The 23714-nt window shown below is 38.5% G+C and overlaps 1 protein-coding gene across 1 annotated transcript in view; it reads right to left on the reverse strand.

Moving 5' to 3' along the window:
• Positions 1–23180, reverse strand: part of LOC108606463 (protein sprint) — a 48464-nt gene extending 25284 nt beyond the window's left edge. The window contains exons 1-3 of the mRNA XM_017996585.2: positions 23057–23180; positions 8111–8791; positions 3876–4350 (exon numbers count right to left, since the gene is read on the reverse strand). Coding sequence (XP_017852074.2) covers positions 3876–4350; positions 8111–8790 — 1155 coding nt within the window. The 5' untranslated portion in view covers position 8791; positions 23057–23180. The remainder of the gene's footprint in view (positions 1–3875; positions 4351–8110; positions 8792–23056) is intronic.
• Positions 23181–23714: the final 534 nt, after the last annotated feature.

The following is a 23714-nucleotide window of genomic DNA, read 5'->3' on the forward strand; positions in this document are numbered from 1 at the left end:
GTTGCCCCACAAAAAAAACGAAGTAAAAGCGTTAAAGGGCAGAGAGAGAGAGAGAGAGAGAGAGAGAGAGAGAGAGAGAGAGAGAGAGAGCTAACTAAATTTCAAATGAAATTAGCTAAATTATGTCGAAGAGCCTCGACTATAATTAAATTTGAGCTTCTTCTATATGCAAAGCTTGAATGCATTGCATGAAACAAAAACAATAAATTTGTTATTGATTTTATTCATTGAAACTATTATGAGGAGACCTCTATTGGAGTTTGCATTTCATATACCAGATAGTTAGGCATAGATAACTGGTCAGAGTCTCTGATTTGTTCGGTTTACTGCTTAAGGCTAATTTTGTAGAGAAGCCTTGGATTAAGTCGAGAATTCATTTAAATCTAGTTAACGTTCAGTCGAGCTTTAGGTTTATCTCTACCTCCGATATAAGCTTCTGCTCTGTAAGCTGAGTAAATTTGAAAGCTTTGCTGCTTAATTGTCGGCAGGACAACAAAAAAACCAAGACAAAAGTCACATCAATGTGCTTGACAAACTTAGCCAAAAAAAAAAAAAAAAGGTGACCAACGCTTGGGGGCGTTAGCGTGGGCGTGTCTATAAGCCGCTGACAAAAGCACCACTAATACCGCTGCAATTAGTACATGTGTGCACCTGGACACACACACACACGCACACACACACATGGACTAAGCGTACATGTAACGCCTGCAGCCAACAGATTAGACTCGCTCGTTGTTTATGGGGCGCCTGCAACAACTGAGGGTTGTAGCATAATGAAAGTAATAAAGTTGAACATGCCGAGAGAAAGAGAGTGAGACAAAGAGATAGTGAGTGGAAGAGAGTGTGAGAGATATACACACACACAGCCTGCCGATCGCTGGCTGGCGATAAAAACTTTTGAGGGCCAGACACTGAATGGCAACGGCTCATGTGTTGCATGTTTGTTTGAAGCCGTCTGTGGTTATGGCAACAGAGCAGAGCAGAGCAGAGAAGAGCAGAGCAGACATTTTTATCGTTGCTGCTGTTGTTTTTATTGAATATTCATAAATGGCCAAAAAACAGGAAATTGCTGGCTGCCACAGCTGCTGCTTGCAACTGTGTCTAAGCCGGACGACAGGCAGTTGAAATCAATATTTTATGCTACATTTACGATTCGAGACGAGACGAGACGAGACGAGACGAGAAGAAGATGTCTCCCAGTTGTCAGCATGTCCTTTCGCTTTGGTTTGCTTTGCACAGCGTTTGGGTCTCGCTCTTGGCCAAATGCAACAGGAAATGCAACACAAATTAAAATGTGTACATGTGTCTGCTGCCAAAGCTCGTTGGGTTTGGTCCAGACGGCCACTCGTTTGCGGTCACAGCTACAACAATCCAAGTGGCGCAACTGACAATGCCACAGTGCAGTGAGGAGTGGAGTGGAGTGGAGTGGTACAGCCACAGTCGAACCAACAGCCACAGGCGCCCAATAAGCAATATGGGAAAACTTAATAGCGTGTAAGTTCTCATTTGGTTTTTGACTTTGAACTTGGCAAACACAGAGCCGCAGCCACAGCACAGAGCACGAGGCTTAATTACTAGCAATAGCTAGGCAAAAGGTAAAATGTAAATATTTAATGTTCATGTGCAGAGTATACTACACTGAGCAAAAAGAAATTACTATTGCGTCTCAAAAGAGAAAAATAACATTAAAATAAATATAAATAATAATATCAGTACAATTATTGTAAATGTAGTAAATAAAAAAAAAAACCCGAGCTACTTACAATTTTATCTAACTCTTTATAATAATTACCTTAACCCATAGATAACACTTAGCATACCAAAGAGTTTATATTATTATAGATAAGCAGCATTATAGAATCAATGAAATGTAATTGCGGTGGCTAGACTTTATTATCGATAAACAAATACTGCCATGATCAGCTGTAGCTTTGTTTTAGTGCTGAACTGCCAGCTAATTTGTCAAAGCAAATACTTCAATACTGTGAAAATTAAAAAAATGTGTTGCCTACTTTTAGGATGCCATCAAGTTTTCGCATTACAGCTGCTGTTATTCCCACTCCCACTCCCACTCCGACTTGGCACCCCCTCTGTTATTTTGCAAGCAATCTAACACATTATTAAGCAATTACGACTGCGCTGCAGGCGCTTAATGCATCAATGAGTTCTTGGATTGTGTTGTTGTTGTTGTTGTTGACTGGCATATGAAATTAACAGGCAAATAGACTTGTCAAACTCTTTATGGTTACATTATTATTATATTACATTTATATTAGACATGTAGGCGTCGCTTGCTGTAATTTCCTGCACACAGAACGCAATCCGCAGTGTGAGAGGCGTTGAGTTTAATGATTGAGCTGCTTGGGCTAAAAGGCTTTGCCAGTTATTAATGAACGCGCCAACAAAAGACATGAAGCCAGCTCGGCACGCACGAATGCATGTAAATAATGAGGCGCTCCTAAGGACACGAGTGTCTGTGTCTGTGTGTGTGTGTGTGTGAGTGTAATTTTTATTTGTGCCATAACGAAATCATTTGATGCACAGTTTATGACTGTCATTACGGCATTGGCTCGACTCGGCTCGGGCAACACGTAGCAAATTATGAATGAATGAATAAATGCATGAATGAATGCGAAGAAGGAGAACACAGCAGGTCCTGCCGTGCCGTGCTGATGGCTTGCCTAATCGCCACTTACGAGACTACAGTACGTATCCTTGAGTACTCTGCGCATCTTAGGGACATAGGTATGCGACAAAGCGACAAAGCCTGAGGCCTCATCCCTATGCAGCAGCAGTTGCTGCCACACACACACACAATTCCCTCGTTGTAGCCACAAGCCGCAATATAAGCACTAAACTTGTATAAAATATATTTGTCGAATGGCAGCAAAGTGTGATAGGAAAAGGATTACTGAAGCCCTGCGACAGTTTGCAATCGAATTACAAGTTGTTATTAAATTTAATAAGAATTTCCGACAAGCACTTTTGAAATATGTTGACAAATAAATCAAATATCAATTGGGCAGAAAATTTAAATCATGTTAAGGGCCAGCAAAAAAAAGTTCACTATAAAGTAAGCAAAATAATCAGTTTATTTTATTATTTAATATATATGTAAGTGTCGAATTTCTGATTTCTGCTCTAGAGTAAGTTAACTAATAGCAATTATATAAAAGGGAAGAGCTGTAGTTTCAAACCCAATTTGAAAATCAAGGACTTTACCGCTGCTTCTCAATCAATTCATCCATTTTCATAAAATTACTTTTTAAAGACGCGCAAGCCTTTAATTGAGTCATTGGATCTTTTCCCAGGCCGAGCTAGGAGTAATCAAAAGGGTCCCCAAGTATCCTACCACTCATTCGATGGTTAACATATTGACGATTCATCAATTAAAGCTTTTAACATAGATGAAAAAATTATAGAATATTCTGTAAGAATAACATACTTTCTTTTTTTGTGTGAACTACGTTAAATTGAATATCAATAAAATTGAATATCAATTTGAAATATTATAATAAATATTAGTTGGCTATATTTCGTGTATATTAAACATTAAAAAAAGGCAATGAATTGAATAATTATCGAAATTAGATTAGAAATACTATAGCGAAATTATTAAGTAGTCTGAGTCTGAGTCTATTCGCGTAATATGGAAATATTTAATTATTTAATATATAAATACGTTTAGTAAACTGAAAAGTAATTTGAGCTATGGCTTACGGCAAAAAGCAATTTATAATAATTCTGACATTTTATCAGCTAAAATTTATTTGTATTGATTTCATCGTTACACAACATATTTCTATTTCTAATAAGCGTCATATTTCCAGCGTCTGGCTGACAATAAGAAGCGACTTCTTCATTTGGCCACTCACCTGACTGAGCTCATCCCCGGAGCGTCGCGTCGATTTGGGCAAGAGCGCTTGCATGTCATCCTCAAAGGCGCCGTTATGTGACAATTCGGTTGCATCATCAGCATCCGGCTCGTAGCTGCTGCTGCAACGACTGTCTGGATTCTTTGTTGCATCCACATGACTGGTGGGTGTCATGTTGCAATTATTGCTCGTATTGAGATTTAATTGGCCGTTCAACTTGTTACCGTTGCCGTGGCCGTTGCCATTGTTGTTGTTCGATGTTTGTTGCTGAGATTTTAGTGGCGCAAGGCTGCTGTTGTTGTTGTTGTTGTTGTTGCTGTGATTATGATGCTGATGATTGTTGTTGCTGCTCTTTACAGCGGGCACATCGCACTTGTCAATTGTGGGCGTTCCAGACGCAGCCGCAGCAGCTGCAACAGCTGACGCCGCTGCTGGCAACTGTTGTTGTTGTTGTTGTTGTTGCTGTTCGCTTGCTCTGCAATGGCAACAAATTGAAGTGACATTGAGTAAGTGTCGCATATAGAAAGTTGCTTAAAATCTATTTGGCAGCCCCCTCCCCCTCCCTATTGTCAGCCATTTGTCAACGCCTGACGTTTGTCTTGGGCTCAACTGTCAAAAGGTTAATTTGCTACACATTCTGTCTGCTCTTTTTTTTCCAGCTGTAGCGCCCCAAAGTCTGCCAGGACACACACACACACACACACACACACACACACATAGAAGAAGATGAGAAAAAATTGGGCAATTTAACGCCATTTTAACAATATTTCTAGCAGCAAGCAGGGTGATGCATGAGCGGACATAAAAAAAGAGAAGGAAGCATGTTATTAATGAATTTGCCAGCAACTTTACGCGCCTTCAAGGACGCCTGGCCTGGCATGACGCAGCTCAGCTGCAGGCCACGTTGACTTTGGGCCAACACTGACTACTGACTGCTGACTGCTGACTGTGCTGGCTCAAGACAAAAAGCCGTTATTCTTGCGCCCGCCATATGACAAGCTGTCAAACATTCTGACATAATCATGTCAAATTAACACAAACAAGCCACGACGCGCACGCAAAGGATGTGGAGAGCACATAAAAAGAAACACTTAAAGGAATTAGGCGCAAGGCCACGTCGGAAGGAAGTTGGGAACACAGAGCGAACAGATTGCTCGAGGTGAAGTGAAAGCCAAAGTCAGAAGCAAACTAATATTAGCATAAAAGTCAATGTGAACTTAGGCAAAATATATGAAAAGTTATACACAATAAGTTTAAAAGGAAATCAAAGTAATTGGCACAAAGTGTAATCGTATTGACTATTTTATACTAAACAATTAATTGCAAATAAAAATTAAAATAATAAAGGCAAGAAAATAATATTATATGTGTATAAGCAAATACTTTGCAAAATTGATGAATCTAAATTAAAGCCAATACAAATTTCTAATGCATGACTTTGTATTTTTCACAGTATCCAACATAGTTTGAACCCATTCTTTGTTCTCTGTGTAGCTCTAAGTCGCAACGATTTTTGTTTTCGCTCTGCATGGCAATCTATCAACAAATCGCATAAATTTTATGAGGCACAACAATTGTTTGTGTTTGTTGTGGCGCCAACGCATTTTGGCCAATTAAGATAAAGCGCGCCCGCCCTGCGTCAATAACAACAGCGAAGTCCTAGGTCAAGTTATCCAACAAGAACGCCCGAAATATGAAAAATGTATGCGTAGATAGGCCTAGACGCTCAGACGCTGCTCAGTTTCTCTCGCTCTCGGTCTCGCTCTTAAATTTAAATAAAATACAATCAGAGTTGTTGCTAAAAAGAGTTTGCTATGAATATTTCAAATAAATATGGACAGTAAGAAATCATTTCAAGCGATAGAACAGATGCTATTAACAATTACAAGTACCGTATAGGGAAATAATTTTAATAGAATTTTGTAAAATTTAATATGAATTTGTCATGTTTTGTGTAGCTTAATAGTCAGCATAGCGTTGTTCTACTGTAGCTTCAGTGTTTGCCTGTAGCATAGTTGGCTAGTCAAAAGGCATGCGGGCTTTTGGGGCAACGTTTGTTAGTACGCGTCGCATGCAGTTGCAAGGGTTTCTATTCTGAGCCTCTGAGGGTTTCTCTCTGGCCTTCGATCTACACACACCACACACATACACACACACACACACACACACACACACACACACACACGCATGAGAGTGTGTGTGTGGTCTATGCAAATTAGTTGTGACAGCTTTTCAAAAAGTTCAGCATAGTTGTTGCAAGCATAGCAAGCTGCCTCTGTATATTGACAGCTTTCGTTTGGAGCGCTGTCACGGGAGACAGAGACAGGGAGTGTGAGAGAGAGAGGGGGGGGGGAGCTTTTACTACGAGCGAGTGCGAGAGTTCAAAATGTTCAAAGTTCATAAACAACACACACCCACTTGCAACACAGCTTGCACTTTTAAGCAAGCAAAAGAGCTGAGTGGGTGGGTTCGGATTCGGGTTAGGGTTCTGGTGGGTTCTGGTGCGTGTTCGAGTTCGGGTTTCGGGGTAGGCTAAGTCTATGCCCCAGGGGCATGGCAGTCAGCTCGTAGTTGTCGTTTTTTGATATGGTAATGTGGCAATGGCAATGCGTGTGTGGAATGTGCCTTTATTAGATTTTCAGTTCAGCTCAGTTCAGTTCAGCACAGCAGCCACTGTTAGGTGGGAGTCGGGTGTGGTGGGGTTGGGTTGGTGGTCTGGGGGTGTTTCGACATTGTCGAGTGTGCTATAAAGTAGTAATACTAATTAAGTTGTGTATTATGCATGTGCAGCAAGACGTAGCAAGCCAAGCAGCCAGGCAAGCGACGAGCGACAAGCCAAATGAATTTGCTGCAGGGCATCATCAACAGTTGAAAGCGAAACACACCACATGGGTGTGTGTGTGTGTGTGTGTGTGTGAGTCCTTGTGGTTTTAGCTGCTCAAGTTGAGTGAGCATTTGACATCATTTGGCTAAAAGAAGCGGCTGTCGCCTGCTATTAGAACAATGCAATTCGTTGGCACCTCCGAAGAGAGTGAGTGCGGCGTCTGTGGCTGGCAAGAGAGCAAGAGCCGAGATTTCGCTGAGATATTTCAAATTCGCACTGCACAGGGCTCCCAAATAAAGGTCAAGTGAGCTTGGGGTGCGAATAAGTTGTCTGCAGATCGTTTGATAGCGATTATATAGATTACAGCTGGCGTATCTTGTGCACGTGACAATGACTTGCTCATGCTTGTTGCAGTTGATTAAAATTGCTGTCAAGTCGAAAGCAACGTAATCAAGTGAGGAATTCAGCACCAATAGAGTGAGCTCTAAGATCCTGGACTTACCCTTTTGAACTAATTTAAGCAATGTAATTCACAAGCATTTCAACATATAGAGCAGTTTATATAAAACAAAAATATATGAAATCGAAAAGAAACTTTAGAAAAATAAAAGTTACTTGTAATCCTTCTAGGTTACTATACTTTAAACTCATCAAGAATCATTTTAACATTTTGACTTTGACTATATATTTTTGACTATATAGCCATGTCCGTCTGTCTGTATGTATGAGTGTCTGTTTCTCAGTAACTATAAAAGCTTGTATGTAGGTTCTCCTCTACCCAAGCTAAATAACTTTTATTTTATTTTGTTTTATTTCCTTCCCACTCCCCCGAAAATCGTAAAAATCGCATTTACACATTTCCGAAATCATGGTTTTTCTAAATTTTGAAGTTTTTATGAAAAAGGGTATCATGAAATTCTGAAAATGTATGTAGCAGGCAAGAGGAGGCTTGGTAGATCCCATAAAGTAACGATATTCTTAATCAGCAAGACAAATGAGTCAATTGGGTCCTGTCGGTCTGTATTTGCGAATTGAAAAGAACGAATCAAGCCCACAAGGTTCGAATTTCTCTAACAAAACATAAACATAAACAAACCACTAAAATAATATAAAGGTTCATTCATTAAATAGAACTGCGATTCCCTAATCAAAGTGTATCACAAAGTTGGCTACGGCCAATTGTTTTGATTTAGAATTGTTGTCAATATAAATATTTCAAGAATTAATTAAATAAAATAAATGAATAAAAATGTAATCTAGCTACTTAGTTAGAAGACCTAAAAAAATCGAAAGAAATGTTAATATTTTCGACCCTAAGACTATTTAGAGCAGCTTCATCTTCTGAAGCAAATGGAGTTTGCAATTTAGAACCTTTTTACCTCTTTGGGCTCTGGAGAGCTCTTGAACTCACCTTGCTTTGCCGTGGGACTTGAACTGCGCTACCTCGGCGTAGCGCCGACCCAGGGGAACCTCCTGCGGACTGAGCAGCGTATCGCAATGTGACAGCTGTTGCTCCAACTGCTCCACGGGCAGAGACATGCCCTTGAGCAGCTGCGCCGCTGTGGGCAGCTCATTGATGCATTTCAATTGATCCCCACTGCAATTGGCAAAGTTTTGCAGTTGCTCGCGTAGCGAATAGTCCACAGAGCTGCAGCATGAAGTGCTCTCCGATGAGGAGGAGGTCAAGTCCGTAGCGGCTGCGTTGCCGTTTTGCAGATCCTGATAGGCCGCGTGGGCATCCTCAGAGCTGCTGCTCGAGCTGGAGCTGGCGCTGGAGCTCGACTGGTTGCTCTGACTGGTATTGGTGGACAGGCAGCTGTCCATGCTTGCTATGGAGTTGCGATTGTCAAGGCCATGCCCGGTGGTGGCCTCATCCACATCCAGCTCCACCTGTTGTGGCACAATGATGAGCGAGGTGCGCTTACGTAATGTTTCATCCCTGGCATTCATATTCTGTTTGAGTGTCTTGTCCGACTTGGCACTAGTATAGACTATCACCTCCACCTTCGAGTTATCCTCTGCCAAGGGCAGCGCTGTGGTCGTGGCTGTTGCCGTCGTTGTTGTTGTTGTTGTTCTTGTTTCGAGCGACATGCTGCAAATGTTTGTTAACGATACCGATATGAGGCTAGAGCCAAATCGCTTAGGCAAAGCAATGCAATGTGTATAAATATATTTTGTTGATGCTACCAAACCAAACTGTACACTTGCAACACGGAGAGGGAGAAAGATGAAGAGACAGAGAGGGAGAGAGAGAGAGAGAGGGAGACAAGCACATGTGTCAATCAGTTTTATTGAATTCGACATTTGATGCCAGCGTGCTGGTGTCGTTTGTCACAACGCCACGCCCACACGCCCTCAGTCTCTATCTCTGTCTCTCGCCGTCTCTCTTGGCATTAAGGTATCGCATAACCGCCAGAGCACTCAATGCATGAATTTTAATTTAACGAGCATGTTGAGGCTTTCAAAATGTTATTACTAATAAAAGCGGCAAGCCGACACAATGTGAGGCATGGCAGACAGATATACAAGTGCCAGCCCCCCCCCCCCACTTCCACCCCCTAGCCAGCGCTCTCATCCCTCCCCTTGGCGTATTAAGTGACGCTGCATAACGCTTTTATAGATTCGAGCCAACGGCAACACCTGCCAACTGTTGGACTCCTCCCCGCCCTTAAAAAAAGCCGCACATTACTTGTCGGTACCTATTGCTGCCACCTCCCCACTCGGCCTCACTCTCTAGCTATTTAATTGAATGCAACTGGGAGTCACAGCTATGCCAAGAACTCTAAACAATTTTATTGTCTCCAAGCAAATAGAATTGATTCACATATCAAATGAATTCGTACATCAGTTTTAAAATATATATATATAAACAAATTTATAAGAATCTAAATTGTTTTCAACTATAAAATACAATTTATAGTTGTATATTTTAATTTTGCAACACTCTGATAATTATTTTCAACTATTTTATTTAATGGATAATCAGTTTTTTATATATTATACCAATGAAAATGTTGAACGCCTGATTTTTATTTTATTTTTACACAAGCTCTTTATAGAATCTTGGGCATAGCTGAAAGACTTTGTAACGGGACTTTCAGGAAGAGCATTTGCGTAACGTTTTGCTTTTTACTTTAATATTTTTATCGTTGGACTTTATGAACTTTTAACAATAATTTTGTTGCCACAACGCGTCTGTTTGATGCGTTTGTGTGCGTGTGCGTGTGCGTGTGTGGGGTATACATTTCGTTTTGTTGAAAAAAAAAGAAGCATATATTTACGAATTTTTTGTAACATTTTTTTTATACTTTTTTGCCGCCTAAGTGGTGCTTTTTATAGCCATGGACATCATTTGAATTACCCAAAAGGAAGTTGACTTGAACGCATCGGGAATGTGTCAGCATTAATGGCCGCACATAAACATATATATATATATGTATATACATATATATAGATACATATGAACAATATACACACGCGCCAATTTTCTGATGATAAGCAATTATAAACATTTGCTACTTGGACTTGTTGTTGTTGTTTTTGCTTTGACATCAAACGAAAATTGTAAAGAAACCCCAAGCAAGTATAAAAATAATAATAAAAAACTGAGAGGCAGCACCAGCAGCATATACACACATATAATTTTTTGTAGTACAACAAGCAGAGCAAGAAAATAAAATAAATAAAACGCTGCTGCGTCGATCCCATCTCTAGAAAGAGACCAAAGTGGTTGTCGATGTGCTTCATTGAATTTTTAATTTATTTATAAGACATGCATATGTACAAATGTTTATATATATATATGTATGTCTGTGCATAAAGATTTCGTCACTGTTTTTGTTTTTGTTTGCTTAAATGTTTTGCATTTCTCGTAGAAAACATTTTTGCGGCATTTACTTCCGTTTGTCATTAAATTGGCGACCGAGCAATAAATAATGAAGCTTAATCAGTTTCAACTTGAAAATATTGCGAAATTTATGGACATAAAGTATTAATAGTATTGCAAAAGAAGAATTTAATTTACTACATTTATTTTTGAATATACAACAAATATATTATCTATATATAAATATAATTTTTTTATATTTCTTGAGATAATATAATTTTTAAATTAGATTATGCATTCAATTTATTTTCAAATAAAACTTGCTTTCTAAAGCATAAATCTCCATATTTTATCTGTATCTATTATATTTTATAAAAATGGAATTTTAATCTAAAATAAATTAAATTAAAAAATATATCAGAGGGACATTTTTACTAAAGTTCAAATTTACAAGCAAGAGCGAATTAAAGTTGGGCGCAGCCGACTTTTTGATACACTCTGACTTGGATTCTTTGTCTTGCTGATCAAGAGTATAAAAGAAAAAGTAAATATAAAGCGTATCTTATTAAAGAAGTCGCCCTTGTGTGTGTTTTATCAACGACAGCAACAATTGCATTTTGTTGTTGTTTGGTGATTTATTTGTTGGCAATATCTTTGTTGTAATTCAAACTGCAGCGGCAGCAACAATTACAACAATTGCCATATACAATTACAGAGAGACACACACACACACACACACAGATGCAGATGCAGATACAATTGCAATTGCAATTGCAATTTGCAATCTAATTGTGGATTTGTAGGTGTGCTCAGCTGTGTATTTCAAACGAAACAATTTCGTTGCCGTCCCTTGTTTCGTAGCGTATTCACGACATGATTCATTTTCAGCATTTTCTCATTACGTTTGACAGAATTCCGCATAAAAATGTGTGAATATATTTTCGAGTCAGTGAAGCGACGCCAAGCGACATAGAGAGCGCTTGCACTTCTTTACTTTATTTTTTACCCACACACACGCACACACACACACACACACACGTGCATAAGCTCGTTATTTATGGGTGCTCAATGATTTTTACTTGCCGGCACGCCTGCTTATTATGCAAAGTGTGAAACGCAATTGTCAACAAATTGTCAACCAAAGTTGGAATAGTTGAAGCACAGTCTGACTCTCGCTCTATCTCTTTCGCTCTCGCTCCTTGGCTGCACTCTATTTGCACTACTCGATTGACTGATAGCGCTCGACTTCAAGGCCAACCACCAATCAACAAACAACAACAACAACAACGCATGAGTTTTGGCCATCCCCAATTGACAATTAACGGACCATCAAACATATTAAAACATATTTGGCTTGTTGTTTAGTTTTTATTACCATCCCAATTGCTTTTTGATATGCATACGCATAAATAATTTCAATTGCTACATCAATTTTATTCACAAGCAGACACACGAGTGCTTCAGACTTGCACACAAAATGATTTTGAATTGGATTTACTTCTATATATGCGTCTATGAATGATTAATGAATGCATTCGAAATGCACTGCGTTGAGAGCTGCCACTCTCTCTCTCTCTCTCTTTGCTTTGGGAGCTGACATAAGTGGAATGCAACAAGGTTCGCTTGCCCTTAAACAACAAGTGATAACGATAGAGTCTATAGCCAAGAAAAAATTTTAAGTCTAGCATAAAATAAAGACAAATTTAATATAATTAAAATTTATAATTTGCGGTCGAATAAATAGTATAAATATATAAATAAACTGCTGGTCTTGGTCTTAGGTTAGACGCACTATTTTTTACGTTCAATAACTTTTACATTAATGACAATTGAAAAAACGTTGATATGCAAAAACTTTGGGCATTTAATTACACTTCAATTTTAATATACGAATGAATTTAAAAACTTAACAAATTTGTGTTTTTCAAACATTTTCTTAAAGCTGCTCCAAATAAGGCACTTTTTTCTTGGTCAGTAGAATAGACGCACTTAAGCTTATTAATTTTTTTTTAACAAAAGTAACTAATTTTCAATTGAAAATTTTTGATAATGTATTTAATGAGTGTTTAGTGCTCCCTCCTTTATTAGTTATAACTGCATAAATTCGATCCTTCATAGAATTATATAGTATGAACTAATTAATATTTAATAGTAAATTTAAAATATTAAAAATTTAACTGCTCTGCAATTTTGTAAACTCTTTATGAGTAAAATAAATAAATAAATCTTTGATAATAGTTCATTTTTATTTATATATTTTATTGCACACAAATAATGATCTTGAGCTTTATAATTTGATCAATCAAATTATCACATTATCATTGATGATTACAGTGCCTTAAAGAAATATATTTTGTAGATTTTCAAATATTATATTTCAAGAACTGCTTTGAGCTCAACAACTGAAATATGCATATTTATAAAATACAAAAAAAATATGCGAAGGGTTGGCGCCTGCACTTGTATGTGTGTGTGTGTGCTTTGGGGTGGGGGAGGTTATGATATATGATTTGTATAGTACCGTTAAAATGCGTTCAGCGCGTTTTGTGTTTAGTAATTTTTCAATACTCATAGCTCTGCATGTGTGTGTGTGCTTATGTGTGTGTTTGTATGTGTGTGATTTGGGGGGGCAAGCTACATTGGTGGTTGTTACTACAAATTATTGGCGGTACGCTTGGCACGTGCGCCACATTTACTCGCCTCTGGCCCCCCTCTCACTTCCAGCCACACATAGAGTGGGGGGCGGTCGGCTTTAGTGTAATTGATTTTGTATTGTTGCTGTTGTTGTTGGTGTTGCTGCTGTGCAATGAATGCGTTTGCTGCGTGCCGCGCTTAACGTTTGAGTTTTAGCTCCTTTGGCTTTGGCTATAATTTGCCAGTTCTCGCTGCTGAGGCTGAGGCTGACTCAAGGTGGCACTAAGCTAAGGGTAGCAACAACAAATCGCTGTGGCAACACTGGGCTGCTGCTGCTGTTGTTGACAACATTAGCAAATTGATTTTAACAAAGTGCCCAAAAAAAAAAAAAAAACCAAAATAAAACTTGAAGACATTTCAATGTACAATGAAGGCGAAAACTATGTAAATATATATTTCTATATACAGCTAAGCATACATATATGTATATGTAGTATGTGAGCAGTATATAACTCAAGGCTCTCCTGCTGCCGCCCACGCCGCTTGTTGCCCGCCCACGATTCAAATGCCAGACGGCGCGGCGTTCAACGCGAATGAAAACAAACTATTGCTAAGTTATCTTAACAAATGTGAGCATGCATGTGTGTGTGTGTGTGTGTGTGTGTAAATAAATGTAAATCCATGTTTTATGTTTCCTAATTTTAATGGCTTTTTGTTGATATTTTCAGTTTAATTGCATTTAAATTGAATTTTCTGGCTAATGCATATCTAATCTAATTATGTGTCTATAAATTGGCGCTTCAGCTACAAATGTATCCAAAGGTGTTTAGCTCTTTAAGTTGTATTGAACTTTTAACTTTGGGCTGACTAATTGCTTTGCCTCACGCAGCTCCGAAAGAAAGGAAGCAATACCTTTGTTGTTGTTGTTGTTGTTCTTGCAGACAATTGTAGCTGAAAGGCCATTTTGCTTTTGGGTGAAAGGCGCTGTCTAGAAATTGTAGCAACAACTACTAAACAGAGGCGTTGAGATATTTATGACGCGAGTCAGCCAAAGCAATGTATATATATATATATATGTATATATATATATTCATATATACATATGTATATATTTGATGCTGCGCCTCTTTGTTGCAGCAGCTTACGGTTCAGTTGCATAGTTTTGTAGCCAGATAAAAAATGAAACAACAAAAAACTGCAATAAGCAAACAAATTCAACACACACACATACAGCTGTATATGTATATGAGCATATGAAAGTGCAGGCAGCAGCAACAAAACCTGCTGAACAACTTTTTTGGTTCGCTGCGCTGCTTTATGCATGTGGAATGCATGTGGATGCCAAGTCCGGCTCAAGAGAACAATGCATTGAACTATATTTTCAAAAATGAAACAAAAAGAGAGAAAAAGATAGAGATCGCATTCAATTAATAGATGAACAACAGTTGACGTCATCAATCAATGACAACAAGCCGAAGCCAACTAACACTAATTAGAACCTAATTAGAGCAATAACAACAACAAAAGGGTTAAAGCGTATGTCGATGAGAGTGAGAAAGAGAGAGAGAGAGAGAGAGCTGCAGTTGCATTTCAACTACTTTTTGAGCTAAGAGTTTATGAGTTCATCCAAACATTTTGAAAACCCATATGATTTGCATATGAGGCACATTTAAATGACAATTTCCATACGAATATGCCCATAAACATTTATTTACATTTTTATGCGCAGCTTTTTATTCGAACATTTGCCTACGTAAAGTAATTTGTTTAAGCCTGGGCTGTCATTAGCATATGACTTATATATAGGTTAGGCTGATTAAAAGAGAGAGAGAGAGAGAGGGAGAGAGAGAGACTTGAATAGATACGCCAGAGGGTAAGATAAGTTAATATACTCAGTTTTTGAATTCTAAATGTGTAACATTTTATAGATATTTAATATATCATTAATATTTTATACAGCACTTTTATCTTATTATCTTATGATTCAATTTCAAATGAAAAATACATAATTATTTATTTTGTGCTCTTATATTCATTTACTTAAGAACAAAGTTGACTTAAGTCGTTTCTCTCTTTCTTATTCTGTCAAGTCGATATGCAAATTAAAATTTCATTTATTGGTCGCTAGGTCAAGTCGCAGTACCGTTAGAGACTAGCGATATGTATGCATAAATACAAGGCACTTAATCATACGCTATCTTCAAATGAAGAGGTATTAAATGCCTTCACAAAAAGACTACAAGTATTTATATATGTATCTATAAGATAAAGCAACGTATTCATAAATATAAACAAAAGTTCTTGCATGGAATTCTCTATGTATTTGTGTAGTTGGACGTGTGATGCTCTATTAAAAATATTCACATCTTCACAGTTTATAAAAATATTTTTATTACAATATTTTTTAAGTGTTTTACATCGTTTTTGTTTCTTTATGTTTGACTGTGTATTTTTACGCCTTGGACTTGTTGAATCATCGGACAGCAGAGCATAAAATACGCTTTAAGAAATATGATGCACACATACACACACACACACACACACACACACATTTTTGACATAGACTCAGATATAATCCACACACAGGCAGCGAGGGAATGTTGCAATAATTATCAAAAGACTCAAAGACCCAACGACAAAACGATCGAGCAGCATAAACATTTACTGAACGCCCCTCGCCCTACCTCCCACCCTCCCTCTCTCTATCACTCTCTCTCGCTCTCGCACAACTGTAAAAGTTCAACACAAATAGCTAATGTCGTCGCCGACTCATTTGCAATGCCAATGCTGCGTGTGGAATGTACCAAAGAGAGGGAGAGAGAGACAGTGAGAGAGAAGAGAGAGAGAGTGGGCGACTGGGAGAGCAAGTCGAGTGTGGCTGCTCTAAAGTTTGGTCGCGCTCTGTCTTTGTTATTTAGTTTACTTTGTATTCAAACATCAATAAAACAAAATAAAAAAAAAACTGTTGAGAATTCCGTTGTTGTGGCATGTTGCAAGGTCTTATAACTGTGCCACAAAGAGCGCAGTGATCAAAGCCTATTTGTTAAGTGATGATTAGCTGAAATAATGAGCATACAACTTAAAGATTGAAGTTCTCTCAAATGAGACCCATACTAAAAAATATATTTATAATAAAAATAAATTAAGAAATATAGATAATAAAATATCCAATAAATTATGTTAGACTAAAGAAGATTTCCCCGTTTCGTGTCAAGTGGTCGTATTGCATTTAGTGCTAATAGCATCCACACGATCCACACGCCCCCGAAACTAGCCAATTGCCCAATTTAACCGTTACGCTGCCACTAAGACTCGCTTATAAGTTATAACATATCTACTGTTCTGCTGAGGACAAAGCTGTTCGTATCTGATTACAGTTTGAATGCTTCCAATGAACCAGAAAATGTGAATTTCGTTGCTTTTGTTGCAACGTTCGTGCCTGTGGCGGCAACAAATGCTTAGCCAGCTGGACGGACGGATGGACGGACGGACGAGCCATGAACAGGTGCTGCTGGCAACTGTTGGTGTCTCCTTGTGCCTCGCTCCATAAGCTTGTTGCTGTCCAGTCCAGCAGCCACTTTGGCTTTTGTCGGTGCCCAGCACAACAAAAACAAAAACCAAAAACAAAAAGTGCAAGAGGCAGCAAAGATTTGAGCGCGATAGTGTGGCAAGAGGCAGGCGGAAAACGTGACTGGCAACAAGTATGAGTAAGCGCAGGAGTGCGGATGCTGCATGTGGCAAGCTGGATGTGGCAAGCTGAAGTATGGCAGCAGCTAAAGCAAAAACTACGACAATTACAGTTATTTTATGAGTTTGCAGAGCAGAACCAGCGGCCACTTCATTTCATTCTGCAAAGAGAGCGGAAATTTAATGAGCACCGCTCTAACCCACTACACTACACAACTCCCGCACACGCTGCCGCATGCCGCATGCCACATGCCACATGCAGCCAAAGCGCTGCATTTCATCTAAAATTTCTCTCGAGGCTTCAGTCTTTTCCGTTTTTGTTTCTTAGCTTTTGTTGCGATTGCATTTAGCTGATTATGAGACGCAGCTCTCTATGCCAAAGCAGACTGCAAATTTTCATATGCGCCAAAACTGGATCAACAACCACCAACTAACTAGCAACTAGCAACTCCAACTAACAACAAATTTCTCATTTTGCGCTGCGCTGCGCCACTAATTTGCACTCTTTGTGGTCATTTAAGGCAACCAACGGTGCATAATTTCCAAGTTGCAGTGTGGCTAGAGCAGAAGTAATCGCTGCCTATTAAAATCTGGAAACTAGTCGGTTATCACTAGATAGCCCCATTAGTAGGCCAAAGCGACTATTTTGACATATTACATATTGCAATTGAGTTAGGAGCTAACTCGGAAACAGTTTCAGTTGCAAGAGAGTTGCAATCCACAATATTTATACACTTTGATATTCGAAAGGGGAATCATGAAGTTGTGCCAATGTATGTAACAGGCAGAAGGAGGCGTGGCAGAGCTCTCCAAAGTGTATAAAGTGTACTTCAGAAGCAGGACACGCTGAATCGACTGAGCCCTGTCTGTATGAGCATTAATAAGACGCAATAAGAGCCAGAGCAACCAATTTTGGTATTTTGGTACTTCTTATCCCAAAGCAGCTGATTGCAACTTCTCCCAACTCCTGTATAAACCATAAAAAAAAAAAATTGTGTTCTTGTTGAGTTTAATTAATTTGATTGTAATATTTTTGTAATCTTCATACGAAGATTACATAGGTAAGAACAATTTAAATATCTCAATTTATTTTCTAAAGTCAAAATTAGATATTATATGGAAGAAAGACCTTTCCATTTTTTACAATTACTAGAAATATGATATTTCAATCAATTACCAATGGATATAAATTGTAAAGAACTGGAGAGCTAAGATATAAGGAATTGAATACGAGACAATTTGACAAGCTCCGTCAATCTGCCGACACTTGATATATGCATTATAATTGTTGTTTTTCTTTTTTTGTTTCAACTTTATGCCAAAACAATTAAAATCGCAACGATGTTGAAGGTTTATGGCCAACGCTAAAAGCAGCGATTAACAAGTTTGGGCTAAAACTGCTGCCACTTGTAGTAAAGTTCAGTTTTATGTTGCAGTCGCGGCGGTTTTTATTGGAATTTCAACTGGGCGCGACTTTCACAACACAGAGCGAGAAAGACAGACAGACAGACAGAGAGAGAGAGAGAGAGAGAGACTAACCAACTGTTGCCCAGGTTACTTGGCTGCCAACACATATACTACACACATTGGAGACGAGGCGCCTCCCACTCCGACTCTAGCAAATCAATCGCCGTAATGACCCAAATGGGACTCGGGTTCGCGGCATAATTCATGGGTATATAATACACTCTGGACGAGTGACTGGGGGCTCCGAAACACTTGTGGGCTGAAGTGTGGCAACAATGTGGTTGTAACAATTGTTGTTGGCGCATATGGCGGCATGTCAATGTTTTTAGCATTTTCTTTTGCTTTGTTTTTTTTATGGAGAAAGGTTAACATATAACGCGCTATGCTATGCGCCTATCAACAGCCCAACCCAACCCATATGCCACCCTGCTTATGCTTATATATGTATTTTTTTTGTTTTGCTGGTATTTCCCTGCTGTTATTTTCTTTTCTTTCTTTTTACCGCCACCCGTGCCGTTTCCCGTTGCCGTTCGTTTAATTTTATTGCCTAATTTTCAACTTTGATTGCCGGGCCGACAGTCAGTCCCAGTCCCAGTCCCTTTCGTCCATCACTTTCACGCTCGTTGACATTAGAGATTTTGGATTTTGGATCTCGTCTTTGGTTTTGCTTCTCTCACATTTTCCCCCCACGTTCAACTTTCAATTTTCCCAGACTCCAGACCCGCGCGACATAATCAATTTTTATATTTCATTTAGCATTTTTATTTTATGCGCTGCCAGTTGTGGCTGCGTTTAATGCCTCATCAAATGTGCCACGCCCTCAAGCACATACCCACCACCCACCATCTCCGCCTCTACTCCTCTCCTTGTGTGTAATTGGTATTTAGAAATGTTCACAACAATTAACATTTGAAAACTGATATGAGATCTTAGGGGGGGCCCAGTTCATCTAAAAGTTTCTAGACGCTTCGACAAATGTTTTGTGCAACTTATAATTTGAATATAGAACATTTGAATTGTGTTATTTAAATGTTTAGCAGGAGATTATAGTTTTAATTTGTTTAAAAAGGCATCAAATTCTATTAGGCCTATTAAAAACTTCATTGACAAAATCTCGTTTAAGGGTTTTACCGTCTTAATTTGTTTTTAATTTAATTGCCTATTGTCTTTTTACTGACATTTTGAATTCATAGATAAAGCCTATTATGGTGTGTTATTTTTAATATTATTATTACGCTAGTATTCCAAAAAATAAATAAATAAATATTTTCTTCAACTAATTTTCTGTTTCGTGCTCTTATTGAAATATATTTCAACGAATTAGCGTTAAACCAATCTAGTTTATTATTTCGCTTCAAAATTCGAATAAATATAAAATAAGGACCACAATCTATCCACCAGCCCATTGGACAATTTATAATTTCTCTCCGCATAGCAGCAGACACTCCTTTAACTAGTTTCTCCTAAGCTTGATGTCTGGGTCTGCATTCTTACTATGAGCCTGAAATATTTGTTATGGACTGACTTCTCCGTGAGCCTTAATTCCATTTGAACTGCGGGCAATGCAGAGCTAACAACAACGACGACAAGTTATACGCGCTATATATAGACACCTGTTGGCGTGGGTGCACCCAGTTCGCTGTCAGGGCCAAGACTGTGGCTTTTACAACAACAATTAGTTGGAACTGCTGCAGGTGCATTGTTATTGTTATGATTTCTTGTTTGTTACACCAACACTCGAGACCTGAAGAGACCAAGCAGCAGCAGCAGCAGCTACAACAACAACAACAACAACAAAGTCGCCACGCTAGTGATAAATCTTTGCTAGTTCGACATTTCGTTGTTGACTGGCGCCCCCACAAAAATGCGATCTACTTTTTGGGTAGAGAAGGGGCATTGTGGGCTGTGAAATATCTGTTCGGTATCTGGCAGATAGACACGTCTATAAAGCAATCTGCACGCTCGGTTCGACTATCTATTAGCATGAGGGAAGGGAGACCAAAGTGAGGTGGATGGGGGCATAAAAAGTTTCTTCAGCTTTTTTCAACTTCCACTTGGTTTCGTAGCTTGATTAAATGTTGCCAACGACAACGACAACGGCGAACTTGAAGCTCAATCAGCTGCTGTCTGGAAGCTCAAATATGGATAAAAAACGAAAAAGAGCGCGATTCCCCCTCCCGCTCCGCTCACTCGCCTCTTGGCAACGCCAAGTGCCCAGCAGCCGACGCCTCAAGAATTTTAAGCCACAACCAGAACAACAAAAGTAAATAATAATAATGAAAGCAACGGCAGAGCAGCAAACTTTGCGTAGCCAAACTCGTTCCCTCCCACCGCTCCCGTCCTCATGCCGTGTAAATAGTCTACAAGTTAAATGTGTCTAAATCTATGACAATTGGGTGTGCGGCATGCTGTTGTTGCAGCAACACACGCTGCCAATAAATAACTTATGCTCCTATTTTTTCGCTCTATTTGTTGAAACAATTGCGTGAGAGCGCCTCATGACAAATGCGACCACAATTGACAATGTGTTGAGCCACAAAGCAAAGTTTTGTAATCGACCATTGTGAGACTCTGTAGGGGCAATGCATACAGCGGTCTTATAGTTTGATTGAACCAAGTTCTCCATAGGGAGAGATTGTATATCTTATCGACTAATAACTCATTCGATTGCAGAGTCTGAGGCTGTTGGCTGCGCCCAACTCTCGTTGGCTTGTTACCAAATGAACTACTTGCGGGTAAGACAGGTGGCGCAACGGGTTAATGGGGGGAACACGCCACTGATAAGACAGCGCACTCGAGAACGAAATCACTAAATAAATACAAAAGTAACGTATAAATGAAAATGAAAGTCACAAATGTTGCCTGCTAGCGATAAAAAAAGTAAACGTGTAGCAAGAGGCAAAGCGGCGTCTATTACTTTTTTTTAGAGGGAGGGGAAGGGGGGGGGGGCAGCCATTCAGGTTGCATTTACTTGTAATTTGTTTTTGTTGTTTGTATTTTGCGCTTGCCCTGCGGCAAATGATTTCATTTGACTTTGAGCGAGCAAGAGAGTGGAAGAGTGGGAGAGCGAGAGACAAACAAATTACAAACAAAATTGTCATCGATTGGCGCTCCTTGCCCCAAAACAAAACTTTTGAAACTGCTTGCAACGCTTATCGCACAAACAACAACGTTCAACATTCAACGTTCACCACTCACCACTCGATTGCAGGTGACACCGGCAAGAGGGCCAGAGCTCTTGGGTCACTGGCCAGCTCACAACTTAATGTCGCCATTGCGCTGACTTATCGACAGTGACCAGTGCACGGGCTGATAAGACTACGCCCGCATTGCTGGCGACTGCTGGTGGGGTCAAGCACACACACACACACACACACAAAACCGTATACAAATGGATAAATAGTGGTGAGAGTATTGCCACTAAATAGCATTAGACAGTGTTGTTAACGCTTCGCGCTAATTTTGCTGTTGGGGCTCAATACTTTGTGTGTATTGGAATAGAATGGAATGGAATAAATTACCATCAACCCGAACACCTTGGGTGTTCAATTGGATCGCGCACTCATATGGAGATCCCATATCAACGCGACTAAAACCAAGTATATTCAGAACCTTCAAAAGCTGGACTGGGTCCTAGTTTCGAGCAGGCTTTAGTCACTTCTAATCAGAACCATTATCGACCCAATATCCTTCCGTCGGATCCGTCGGATTTCCCTAGCCTAGATTGTGTTAAGTGGATTTATTTGATATTGAAAATGTTGTCTCATATTTATAAAATATATCCGTTTCATTTATGTCTCAATATTATGTCTGATTTTACTAGGAAATTCATTTTTGAAATTTTTTTTATATTATTTTCGTCATTTTCGTATAAGACATTTTATATTTATTTGAAGTCTTATTTTTAATAAAAATAACTTTAATTTGACATTTGATTGAAAAAGTTTAAGATGAGCAAAGTTTGAATTTCGCACTTAAAACGATATTTGAAAAATCGACCAGTAGGACTGGCGAAACTATAAGATCTAGAATGTTTCGACAGCAGATTTGAGTTCCTCGTAGGTCGATTTACTCTAGAAAAGTAACTGAGCACCTAGAACTTAAGATTTTATGCCGCTTAAAATAGGCAATTTAAATTCAAGCCAGGCAATCTTTTTATATGTTTTAATCTTTATCAAAAGCTACAAAATTATGATGAAGAGTGTCTATGTTCTATAATAAAGAGAAATGCGCCATTCTGTCTAAAAAATAATTGAAGATTTTTAGCTTTAAACAAATAGAAGTATTTATATTCAAACATCCACAATTTTAATGAATTTATCAACAAAACTTCATTACAACTTTAAATATAAGTGATATTTTTAATCATTTAAGCCATAACAAAATTTTATTTATGCATTTCATAATCATTGTAATCTTATCCTATGCAGGTAATCAACTCAATTCAAAACGCATTAGAAAGTTTTTCATATTTTTAAGGTCTTTTAAGCTTTACGCAATGTAACCGCTTTCGACGTTTAAGCCATTGCTCAAGCCCAATATAACATTATATAATAATAAGCAGTTAAATTAAGCTTTCAACAGTTTCAAGTCTCTTTTCACACCGTAAATTAAACGAAAAAAATTCTTTATGCTACTGCAATTGTTATATTTTCTTTTTTTTTTTTTTTTGTTTAGCTTGCTTGGTTGGTAGCATCAAATTATTTATACATTGTAAGCTTTTTTTGTAATTTTTTTACTTACGTGAGCGTAGTGGAAAATGCTTTTCTTTAACAGCGTCTATGCAAATTTAGAGCTTGCTTCACACACAGACATAGAGTCCGGCGTGCCTTTTGTTGCTGATGTTGAATTATTTTATTTTATTTTATTTTTCTTATTTTTGGTATTTTTTCGTGTTCTTTAACGTTTTTGTTTTGCAGTTCGTTGACGTTTTTGGCTTTTGAATTATTTAAAATGCAACTTTGTGCATAAATTTCAAGTGCTGAAGTTGCATTTTCATAGCGCTGTATTTTTAATTAAAACAAATAATGTTTAAAGATATCAAACTTTTGCAGTTTAATTCATTTGTTGCTGTATTTGTTGTTACTGCTGCGGCTGGGCATTTGCATAATGCACTCAAGCGCGCACTCAGTCATTCATTCATTCATTCGTTCAGTCAGTCAGTCAAACATTCACTCAAGCTGTTGTCATGGCAGCTTGACAGCCGAACTCCCTCCCCACAATGAATGAATGTATGTAAATAAAATGAAATTTCCTCAAGCGAAACAAGCACGTAAATTAAACCGACAATGCACAACCAATTGAAAAATTAAAGTTTAAAAAATGAACAACATTGCTGGTCAGCTTAAGAATTAAATACTTTAGCAGCTTGAGCGAGAATTTCAAAATAATAATCAACTAA

Source organism: Drosophila busckii, chromosome X, assembly GCF_011750605.1.
Source record: "Drosophila busckii strain San Diego stock center, stock number 13000-0081.31 chromosome X, ASM1175060v1, whole genome shotgun sequence".
Taxonomy (NCBI): domain Eukaryota; kingdom Metazoa; phylum Arthropoda; class Insecta; order Diptera; family Drosophilidae; genus Drosophila; species Drosophila busckii.